The 12,319-nt window shown below is 43.1% G+C and overlaps 1 protein-coding gene across 1 annotated transcript in view; it reads right to left on the bottom strand.

Moving 5' to 3' along the window:
* unc5a (unc-5 netrin receptor A) overlaps positions 1 to 12,319 on the bottom strand; it is a gene marked incomplete at its 3' end in the record, with an annotated part of 127,911 nt that overhangs the window by 35,425 nt on the left and 80,167 nt on the right. Inside the window, exons 3-5 of the mRNA XM_083980466.1 lie at positions 4,218 to 4,361; positions 2,379 to 2,482; positions 940 to 1,120 (exon numbers count right to left, since the gene is read on the bottom strand). Of these exons, the coding sequence (XP_083836592.1) occupies positions 940 to 1,120; positions 2,379 to 2,482; positions 4,218 to 4,361 (429 nt within the window). The remainder of the gene's footprint in view (positions 1 to 939; positions 1,121 to 2,378; positions 2,483 to 4,217; positions 4,362 to 12,319) is intronic.

Here is a 12,319-nt window from a genome sequence, read left to right as displayed (position 1 = left end):
AACACCTTTCAATAATTCGTTATAAAATATTTTTTATAGCAGGACAAACTGTGTATAAGCTGAGGGGGTGTGCAGATGTCTACATAGTGCAGTAGATTTGTGGCATATGGTGCGTTTTCTCCACTGACATGATAAACAAGAAATGCTGTTCTGACTTTACAGCGCATCGTAATATCGTCTTTTTCTGGCAGCCTCAACAGAAACAGACCATGTGTCAGACACTGTGCCAGATTATAAATTTCTTACATGCACAAAGTTGCTTTCAAGATGCGCTCCCATGTGATTTCCATCTCCTGATTGCATGTTGCTGTGAATTAAAACAGGCTCTAATGTATGCAAAACTTTAGTAGTGCCAGTGCCCAAGGAACCCTCTGTGATAGGAAATATGCTGTTCCTCTGCATTTTAACAAAGGTCAGTCTGCTTATCAAGCCAAGTCATTATTTACAGTTTGCTGCTAATTCAATTTTTTCCTCTCACATTGGATCCACTACAGAGGAGGAGGAGGATGGCAGACCTGAGATTGGAGGCTGCCAGCTTCGGCAGAATGGCTGCCAGTAACATTTAAGTCGTGCTTACTAATGTGCGGATACGCTACTATCTCGTTTTTTTTATGATTATGTAATACACTGGTTGACAGTGAGAGATCCGTTATGCAGGTTGTCACCATATGTCACATATATGTAACACTGCATATTATTATTACTACAACTGTACTGCAGGATCTGTATATCACAGCTTCCCTCCCAGGTATCTCCCATGCGAGAGAACATGCAGAGGTTAATGTGGAAATGTGGGAAAACAGAAGCAACATGCAAACAAAACAGGATTCATTTGAGCCAATTGAACGTTTGCATATTTTGAAGCCTTTAAGTCCAGACCTCTCATTAGCCTCTGCGTACACAGAGCTTTGACATCTGCAGGAAGAAGTGATCACCTACCATAGACTAGGACCGTGGCAGAGTTGCTTTTGCGGCGAGCGACGATGTTTTTGGCCACACACGTGTAGTTGCCCGTGTCCGCCAGGCGGGCTTTTTTGATGATGAGATTATGGTCAGCAGTGATGAAAAAATTGGGGTCGCTCGCTGGGTCGATCACATCTTCATTTCTCTGCCACTCCACCTGAAAATATGTTTCAGTGGTCAAAACTTTGCTGCATCTCAACAGAAACCGTTCCCCCTTCCCGTGCAGCTCTTCAGTGACCAGATATGCTGCAGATAAGAGAGTTTCATATGAAAAAAAGCAGTGCATGTACTTCTTTTTTGATGCAATCAAACATACAAAAAGAGGAGCAAATGTAGCTTGGTATGATACGGATACTGAGATGGAATCAGTTAATTTATACACAGTCCTGAGTCTAATATTCACTCTCTTTGTGTGGAGGAAATATAGCTTTTATTTTCGAGCAGCTGCAGATCGCTGTGGCTTTGGTGGTCTGTGAGCGTAACCCATCATGCTTTGTGTAGTTTCTGTGCCCTCTTGCCGAAGCCAAAACTGATGTTATTCCTTTTTTTGGTGTACTCTCAGATTGGCTTGCTTGTTTTCTTGCTCTCACTTGACCTGGTGTCGTCTCGAGAGTAGCTACGGTACGGCTGTATTGTTGCTACTGCCAGTTGCGATGCCGCATATAATTGGGCTTTCTTTCTCTTGTGTGATATCCCTGTTTTCTGCCACGGTGACTTCTGCTCTGATGTTCTTTTTCTGCTGAACTGCGGCCGGCACCGTCCTTCCCCGTTTCTCTCTGTAAACTGTCCCTGCAGCTGTGATTGGCTAGTCTGCTGCTCCTGGTTGCTGGACTGTTTGAGTGGCTGGCCTAACCACCTTGTGTTGTTATTAGAGCAGTTAGCGCCTATCTGGGACTGGGATGATGCTGCAGATGAGGTGAAACAGCTGGCCCCAGTCTGGTCCTCTAAACACAGACACACACCACACAGAGATGTAGAGAGAGAGAGAGTGAGTGAGAGAGACTTGAGCAGAACAAGAGTGTATGAGAGATATAGTACATGGTGAGATGGCAAAGAGGCAGAATAGGATAGGAAGAGAGTGAGGCAAATAGAGCCATTAATTATGGATAGGCCTTTAGAGATGCCAAACGGGGAGTGAAGCCTCCAAGCCTATCCTGAGTGATGTGACGAGACGATGTGATATACGGCTTCTCAGAGATGTAAGAGAGATAATAAATCAATAACAGGGAATAATTAGAGGTGTAATTTATCCGTACAGGGTTGTCTGTTCCCCCGGTGGAGCAGCAGGGAGAGCAAGGAGGAAGCAGAGGAGCTGATCCTGAACCGCTTCTTGCTCTTTGTCCTTTTGGTGAGGAAAGGGTAAATGCATGGCGCTAGATGTATGCCTATAAATATCTGCTGTATCCGTGTCTCACCTCAGCTTGTGGCACTCCCTCAGGGGGGTGGCAGTGCAGTAACACCTCCTGGTCCAATGCCACCTCCTTACCCTGCGGCTCATCCTCAAAGTTCTTTCTCAGGTCTGGTGGAAGAAACACAACCAATTAGAGTATTTGTAAGAGCTTGTGAGGCTTGAGTGAGAGACTTCTATCCACGAAACTTGGCTTGGTGATGTTTCTAAATTTTCCACTCTCGAAACGTTCACCCACGGCCTCGCTGAGCATGTCGCACTCCAGTTGGCCTCTAAGCCACATGGGGATCGGTGGCACCAACCATGTTGCTTATTACAGGCTGCCTGGCTGGTTCAGAGATGCTTGTCTGCTGCCAGAGGGGCCCGGCATCAAGCAAAAGCAATTGCATTACCCCTCACTCCTCCCCTCCCACCCATTCTCCTCTCTCCAGCATCCGCCAGCCTCCAGCTTCCATCTGTATGAGAGCTTGGAGCAGCCGCATGAAAATAAAGCCCCGAGGCGCCTGGACAAGAGCTCCTGCAAGCCTGGCTGCCTGCATGGGGCTTCACATTGCGTCTCATTGAATACTCTTACTGTGGTACCAAGTTCTGCAATATATTTGTCCATAAGCCCTAGCTGGGAATTACACAGGTAATACTGGCAATGCTTATTTCTTGTGGGGGAAATAAATGTAGGTCTATTTGTATCTGATGAGTTAGACAGACTGCCCATAGCTGGCAGGTGGCGCAAATTTGATGTGTTCACCTCAGGTTTTGGACTCAGGGCGAAGCAATGTGTTATTAATTTGCAAAGGGGGCTGAGGGTGTGGCTGTGAGCCACCGGTGAGCCACCGGTGAATTCCTTTAAACAGATGTTGAGCCTGTCCTGACCAATCACAGGGAAAGAAACATTAAGACAAGCAGAGAGTTTCACGACATTCAATTTAATTAAAGTCGATACAATGGGACTGGAGGAGACTTAAGGTATAACAATCCTGGAAGGCTCTAATTTATGCGACTGTGAATATGGTGAATGTGAACCTGTGCGATTGTATTGTTATTGAAGCCTGTGTGTGTGTGTGTGTGTGTGTGTGTGTGTGTGTGTGTGTGTGTGTGTGTGTGTGTGTGTGTGTGTGTGTGTGTGTGTGTGTGTGTGTGTGTGTGTGTGTGTGTGTGTGTGTGTGTGTCTTTATCTTACATCTAACTGACTTTGTTGAGCCCTCAAACAAGCTTGGATAATGAATTTGTGTTTTCAAAACATCTGGTGGATCAGAGACAGCGCTGTGTGTTCAGCTCTGTCTGGAATAATGCATATTTATGTGAAAATTAATAGACAGAATGCTTTAAAATACTCAAATGTAAAATGGCTTCTTCTAATAAAGCTTTCGAGGCTGCAGCAAGGGATGTGTCTGTGTTACCCCAGACAGATTTATGATTGCTGCACAGCAATAAATTTCAAATCTGTTTTTATTCCAGTTACTTTCATAGGGATCATTGCTGATATACTGTATCCAGTGAAAAATATGCTCATGAATACTCAAATTTAGTGTTCAGACTGCCATCAGACACAGTGCTCTCTGTTACTCCCAGCCAGCGCCTGATATTTTTTTTATTATAAGTAGAATCACAGGGAGAAGATTTAACTGAATTGTAATCACAGTAATACACAGTTGTGCGTCAGATCATAATGGCCTCTGGGCTAATTGTTAAATGAAACCTACAGTAGTCCTTCCCCAACCACCCAGTGAAGTGAAAAAAAAATCCTCCTGTTAATATCTTACTTCATACTGACATGTAATATGTAAGCACCTAGTTAGGCAGTGTTTGCCTTTGTAATGACACAGTGCTCATTTTGAAGTGCACTCACAAGCGATCTTGATGTACGCCTTCTGGCTCTTCTGGGTTCCGGTGGTGCTCCAGGCGACACACTGACACCAGTACTGGTCGAAACCGAAGGTCGTCTCCACCTGCTGTCTGGTAATGTCAATTGTCACCTGCATGACTGGCAGCGCTGCAAAAAAAAAAAAGGTAAACACAGGAAGAAGTGAGTGCAGGTTTATCCCCGCCAGCTCATTTGACAGCAGCAAAGAATGAAATGACCGTAAATATTTCTCAACGGAAAGAAAACAAACGAGCTCGACTGAATCCTTTGCTGGATTTTGTACCTTGAACTAAACCAGCAAAGTAATTTAAAAAAGCCAGGCAGAATAAACAGGCAGAGAACCATAATCATATATAAACAGGGTGCTTGTTAACTGAGGAAAATGAGAAGAGAGCCTCACAGCTATCCTTGGTATAATTTGGAGGGCGTCAAAAAAGCAACAGTTGGGAAGGAACAAGGAAGCACTACACAAACCCACTCCAAACAAAAATACTCAGTGCAACCTGTTTTCCTATTATTATTATCCAGGAGGGGTAAGACGTTTACAATCCATGGAGCATTTCGACAACATTGTTGATATAAGTGATGCTGCCGTAACACAGGGCAAAAAATAGCTGTATGGCTTTTCATGAAGAAAAGCAAACACAACCCTTCTCGCACAACAATGCAGTGTTGTCAGAGTCTTGTCTTCTTGATATTTGAGAAGCAATCTTTCATTTCATTTTCCTTTGACCTTTCATGTGGGGCCTGTTATCCAGAGGTATTTTTATATATTGAGCCATGACCTTGGTCCCTTCCATGTGTCCTAGTTTCTTTTCACTGATGATGATGATGAGTTTGCCATGTTTTCCTTCCAGCTTTCTCTCTCCTCCTCTCTCCGTCTAATCTTTTCTCTCTGGGGCCTTTTTGGAGACAGGGGTGTTGAACCTTTCATATGAACAGAGCTTTTTACAGTCACAGAGGACACATCCCCAAGACTGACGGAGCAGTATATACAGTGCTGTATATTTAAGTCTCAATGGAGAGCCACTCTTCAACTGCAATTTACATAAAAGCACTTTGTGAGACTCTTACACTCCCCTCACACACTTGATCTGTCTGCAATGATCATTTCCAGTCCCAGACCGAAGCTGACTGAAGCTTGACTAAGTGGCACCTATCAGGCCATCAAACCTATACACAATTACATAAAGCACTTGTGCTGGTACAGAGTATTCATCAAATGAAAAAATGGTGGATTTTTTTTTTTTTTCATAAACAATTTGAGGCAAACTGTGTATGGATTTGCAGAGGCCTGTGTGAGCACAAGCTGGCCCAGCGGTGACATGAGCTGTCGGGGAGGAAAGCAAAGTGGCTTCATCGCCAGCAGCCATACGGTGATAAGTAGCTTGCAGGGCCGGTGGCGGACAGAACCCCTCACACACACACACACCCCTCCCGCTTGTATTAGTGTCTAAATGCGGTAGATTTCACTACTATGTGGTCACAGTAAATGTGAGTACATGTTCAGTGAATCCAGCCCTGAAGCGCCACTCTGAGCAGCATCAACAACACCCTGTGCTACGAGATTTCACCCACGTGCTCTCATATGTGCTTCACTCACAGCTCATTCAAAAAGAGGAAGAAGTCATTTTGTAACATTTACATTAGCTTTGTTAATTCTGACAAAATGCACAACAAGAGGTTTGATTCATTTTTGATTTGATACAAGGTTGGGTCTTTTTGAGGAATGCACCTTCATTTAGTCTTTTTCTTCCTCTCAAGTCCTGCTCTTTTATCAGCGTGCAGCTACAGAGAGCTGTAGCACAGGCTGAGAGAGTGCCTAAAAGCTAAAACAAATGGCTAAAGTAACAAAATGGGCACTACAGAGGACGCACAAATGGAGAAGAAGAAACCCTCCGTCCCTCAAATCAGCAGCATGGCAACATTTGGCTTCCCCCCCACAAAATATAAAATATACAAAATATAAGATGTAAAAAAATAAATAAATAATATGTAGCCTGCTTTATACAACAGGAACAACACCCGGATTCCCTACATCCACAACCCACAGCACAGACAGAGTTACAGTCGCAGTTTTCTCACAGTAACATTTTGTACAATCTGAATAAAAAGTCAGGCACAGCATCGACAGATAATGAAGTTAAGACTAAGGCAGCAGGAGAGTAGGAGTTTTCCTTGGTTAAATATACACTTTTATTGACAGAGCATGCAGCAGTGTGCAGTTTATATCTTGTACAGTAGGCAGGGATCTGGGAGAGGGAATTGTTATATTTGCTTTTTTGTTGGTGTATCTGTGCATGTTTGTTACTATGTTTCTCATTAATAAGATATTTTCTATAAAAAAAAAAGGAAATATATTCTATGTATACCAATTCCAACAATAATACTACAGTTGTGCTGTTGTGGAGGAAAAAACAGAGAAATAAATGTCAGTCTGCAGCATGCCCTCAAACCTGAAAGTTAAAAGAAATTAAATCCTGAGAAATCCTTAAAGGCTCGGATGTAAAGAGCAATGACATAACATATGCAAAATCATTTGGCAAACATTTTTGAATATACATTTCAAATCCAGCAATAAGCCATGCTCAGTGTAGTCTGCCTGCGTGGCTCTACTTACAGTAGAGATCCATGTGATTAATGCAAACCTTCCTCCTTCTTTGAGCTAGAGGGTAAAGGGAATAAAGATCAGTATGGAGATGCAAAGCATGAACAATAGCAACCTGAGGTGAGAAATCCTAAGAAGAGCAATTTGAAGCTCTGCTTGCCAGGGTAATTGCATTCTGTTTCCTTATCTCTTCCTGTCTCCATAATTACCTGCTTTCTGTGTCTGACACCTTCCAGTAACACTGCTGTGAGTCACTCTGTCCAATTTCACTCCAATTAATAAGTAGGACAAAATAATCTCATCACTTTGTGAAAAAAATAGGTCTGTAATTTTATAGCAGTTAATAATAATTGGACAGGCTTATATTTGCTGTTGTTTTCCAAAGTCAATTGTAATGGCTGTAAGTAAAGCAAAACTTTATGCGCATCACTCAAGGATGACTGATACAAGTACACTATTGATTCATAGAAAGCGTTCTCTCTCTGGAAATGGGGCGCTGACACACTTATGACTCAATTATATTAATATCGATTTCTAATAGTGTGCTCAACTGCCTCCGAGATGTTAGGAGCTAAAAAGAAATTTACACTTCCTCTCCTACAAGATACTGAGCGTGCACTTAACATTCCTGTTAAAGGATAATTAAAACATGACACGATTCCCTCAGCCTTCGGTTTGATCTGCAGCCCATTTATAAATGAGTTCATATCCCAAACCTCAGTGAAATTACTGTGAAAATTTTAAAAGGACAATTATGCCATTGACACTGTATGAATCCTGGGCTCGCAGCTGGAACCCTGGTGGGTTTATTTTCATTGGAGTACAATGGGGGAATTTCACAGCTGTACTTCCCGTAAAATATTTGGAAAGTACACATCTCATCTCAGAGCATTGTGTCATTGCATGGAGATGATGAGGGACTAACAGACAGACAAAAGTGAGCATGCTTGCACACACACCTGGGTCTGCAACTGGAGTTTGTGGAACACGCATCACTGTGCCTGTATGTGTAAATATTTCCTTACAAATAAAATGGCCACTGCAATATTTGCACTGGATGTTAAAAAGAAAGTGTGTGATTTGTTGAATTGTGCTCCTTTGCTATTAAAAAGCTGCCAAAAACACACGTTCTACCTTAATATTCAAGCATCCTGAAGCCTTGAACCTTTATCCATCAAATGCTAATTCATCCTTGAGTCCAATCCAGAGGTTTGTGCCAAATTTGAAGAAATTCACATTTGAGGGTTGTGTTCACCAGAGAGAGACAGGTGTACACATGGATCCACAATCCCAAAACATAATGCCTCCAGCCTGGCTGTCATGGGAATGGAGGCGTTAAAAAAACAACAACCCAAACTTAAGTTTTGGCCAAAAGCGCAGGTGTGAAATCTCAGATTGGATGAGCCACACTCACCAATTCCAACTGATGGAAACACAGATTTATCCAGGTATTGCATTAGTTGTTTGGTTTTAGTGGTGGGGTGGGCTGGATGCCCTAAATGCCTTTAAACTATTAAAATGTGATAAAAGTTAAGTATTCTGCTGTTTTCAAGTAATATGAACCATGTAACCTGTTGCATGTGCTTATTTACATTCTTAATAAATTTTGCTCCCTGTAGCATAATGCCATAAAAAGCTCCCTGCATTGCTTGGAAGTTGAGTCAAACTGGGTCATCTGCTCTGCCACAGATCTGTCAAGTCATTTTGGTCCTTCATGTCTAGTTTCATTGATACAGAGATGATACTCGGTGATATGACTAAATAAGTGTTACACTTCCTCCTACTCCGTTTCAGGCTTTTTTGCTATTTTGTCTGTGAGTTTGTCTGTTCATTTATTTTCAGTTCATGCTGTCTTTTGTCACACCACAATTTTATACGTATATAAGCTCCAAATAAATTGTGAAATGAAAATGAAATGAAAACATACAACATTGTATTTCCATGAGACTGAGAGTGCTCTCCTTTACTGTCTCCTATTTGATTGATGGGCAAATTAAGCACGGGTTTAGAAGAATATTAACAGCAATTAAAAACAGATTAGATTGTTTTTTTAACCTAAGATACATGTGTGAGAGGTGACAGTTAAGTTACAGCCGTTTTCAGTTTTTTTTTCCAGTCTGCAGATGGTTCAAACATCTCCATCAATTAGATAAGGCCACTCTTTTGTTGCCTGAGAGATGAAACCCAGGACACAGGAAGAAAAACAACTAAAAACTACAAAATACTAAACGCTGGATGTAAGTGGACAATGTTTAAAGAGATTTTAGTGAGTAAACAAACTGAAACTGAAAGGGGGAACAAACATGATTTTGAAAAGTGAGTTGATCAAGAATCTGTGCAGAGCTGGCAGTGCATACAGAGCCTGGATCTAAGAAGGAGCGTCTCAAAAAAGACTCCTGGACCCGCACTGAGAAACACAAAAGCATACACACTGTTCTGCCTCAAGACTTCCTGAGTTTTAACAAAACGAAATGGAAGGAATCAAAAAGACTGGAAGAGATGCAGAGTGGCTGAGATCATGAATTAACTGACCTTACCATTGTATGATGGAGCTCGCTGCAAAGTCTCCAGGCAATGGAGCACAATACCAGCTATTACTGGATTCACTGGCACAAGCACACACACACAAAGGGACTCACCAACATTTACTGTACTGTGTTTTATTCTAATCTGAGGCAAAACTAGATTATTTACAAGCCCTCCACTCAAACAGTGACACTTAACAATGGGAAAGAAGTCACACTGTGACAAAAGACAAGAGTACAGACGTCTCTCTCTGCGTGAGCGTGTGTTTTTGAGGAGGGGTGGGGGTGTGGGTGGTGGGGGGGTTGTGCGCTGGATGAATCTTCTTCTGAGCCATCAGGGGCTCAACACACACAGGGTAAACAACATTGGACTCAATCCCGGGTGAGTCGATATTGGGCTTGTCTGAGTGCGGGACTTTATTTTTCTCTCCCTCGCTCTTGTTTTCGCAGGCTGTGACCTCAATTCCATAGGGGTCATTTGCTTATCAAAGGCAAGGACTGGAACTTGCAGGTCTTGACTGTGTGTTCATTGTGACCAAGGAAATTCAATTAGGCGGCATCCCCACTGTGTGTGTGGCTGGGATTCATCAGTGGATATAGGAGGATTAGGGTTGGGTGACTCTACATCAGGGAAATGCACCATTTCAAGGGAGAGAGTTCACAATGGTTGAGGGGAGACATCACAGATGAACGCTTTTAAGAATGCTCAGTCTGCACATCCTGGCAACCAGTCAAAAGCAGGCTCTAAGTGTTTCATTTCCTCCTGTGGTTCTTCTTTGTGCTGGGTGGCATCAGTGTCATCATCAGCACCATTGGTGTCCAGAGAGCCTCTTTTCAAGAGACCAACAATGCTCTCCTTCCTCAGACCAATTATTTCACCTCTCCTACATGAAAGAAATCCTGACACCAAGCCAGTTTGTCAAAAAACAACTTTCCAAACTGAATAGTTTCCTGGATTCAGTCGGAGAACAGGTACACATCAACCTGTCCATGTGTAAATAATCCAATATTAACCTCAGGTCACAAAACCAAGGGCATAACTGCTTTATCATCAAGTCTTCAGACTTCAATTACCATGTAAAGCAGTGTGGTGATGGGTGGCCCACTCTACCTGATGTGGAGATCTAAGAATGGCAGGTGGAGTCATAAGAGTCTGTCTTCTAACAAGGATATGGTGGCCTTCTGAGTGAAGCATGGCTCTATTAAACAGCAAAAGAGACGGGAGGAGTGGGGGAGGCGAAAAAAGAAGAAGCCTTGAGTTCACAGCAGCCGGGCCTCCCATTCAGGGATGTTGGTGAGGTTGGGACTCAAGTCAGTGGGACAGTGTTCTGGGTCAAGGCTCTGCCTCTGGTTATGACCAGCTTTTCAAGAGCTTCTTTTGATTGAGCTGTCCATTTTCCACAATGAATGCACGCTGCAAGGCCCCCGCTGATGCTCTGAATGTCGTTACAGATTATTCATGGCTGACAAACAGGCGAGCAGGTAGCTCTCCAATCAATCCGGCTAGGTTCAGTCCAATGCCACTCCAAGGAGACTGAGGTGGAGTCCCGACAAACAGAGGAGTGAGAAGAGTAAATGGTGCAGGACAGACGAGATGCTAATGAAAGTCATAGGGCAACATACCGTTTTTTGAAATTCTGCTTTTTGTACGAAACGAAGTACAGGGTCCCTCAACAGCCCAGTTTATTCAGTGTGTGTGTGTGTGTGTGTGTGCGTGTGTGTGCGTGTGTGTGTGTGGGGGGGGTTGAGCGAAACTCAGCAATAATAAGAAATAATGACGTACAGTACACACTTGGAATGCCCCAGGAGAGTGAGATCTTCACTCGGGAAGGGGTTTTGCTGCCATATTTGTCAGCGAAACAACACCTTGCTAAGTGCACACAGGATCTCACAACAATGCGCTGTGCAGTGTACATAAATGGCACTCAAATTGTGTTTTTAGTTGCACAGGTGTTCACAGGTTTGGAACGTGATAATGAATTGATGCACAAAACTTCAGAATAGCTTATCCGTGTCACTGAGCACAGAATATCACATGTCAGAAAATCACATTTCCATTTACGCCTCACATTTATATCAGTTTACAAGGCACCGTACAAAAGCCACGAGTGACTGCATCAAATAGATATTAATTTAAAGCAATGGATTTTTCTATTTACACCGTCCCACCATAATTAGTTTGCCTAACCTTTTCTTAATAGCACACACACACACACACACTCACAGACACACAAACACAAACGCACGCACACACAGTTGGTGCTGTGATTTACCACTGTGCCCTTATCAAAGTGCCCTCGTTGTAATTACTCTCCATCCAATATCCTGACCCTGGTGATTGGCAAGAGCAGAATGTTCTAGATGCCACAGCGTTCATGCTGGGGAGTGACTGGGACCTGCTCCTTTATCTCCCGCACACACCTTGTCCTACCTCGAATGAGAACACATCAGAGGTGAAGGCCTTGAGCACTTTGCTTCTGCTTCCATTACATTCTGCAGAGTGGGAGGATCTGATAGAACGTTAGCCACATGAAAGCCGTGATAATTTGCTCGGCTAACATGTTTCTCTCTCCCTTGTCTGACATGGCCTTGGGCGCTGAAGTAAATAAGGAAAGCTGCTTCAGGTAAGTCAGCCTGGCTCCCATCTGGTTGCCGAGTGCTCCGCGCCATACAAATTGCATTAGGGTTTTCCCTTCCCTCCCCAGGATCGGTGGGTCCCTCTCGGGCCTTTGGCCAGCAGTGTTGTCTGAGTTAGAAGGTAGAGGTTTTTAATAATCCAATGAAGGTGCGTAGGCGAATGTAAATATTCAGCACAACAACAAACAGCATTCAGTAAACAGCCTGGGGGAACACTTGGGCTACGACAGTCTTTCTACAGAGCTCAACCCAATTTTTTCACCTTTGAAATACTTCAATATGCTAAAACTTCATATTTGTTCTTAGAGTAACAGAGT

Source organism: Trachurus trachurus, assembly GCF_905171665.1.
Source record: "Trachurus trachurus genome assembly, chromosome: 10".
Classification (NCBI taxonomy): domain Eukaryota; kingdom Metazoa; phylum Chordata; class Actinopteri; order Carangiformes; family Carangidae; genus Trachurus; species Trachurus trachurus.
The sequence above is the reverse complement of the archived record's forward strand: the minus strand, read 5'-3'. Positions and strand labels throughout refer to the sequence as shown.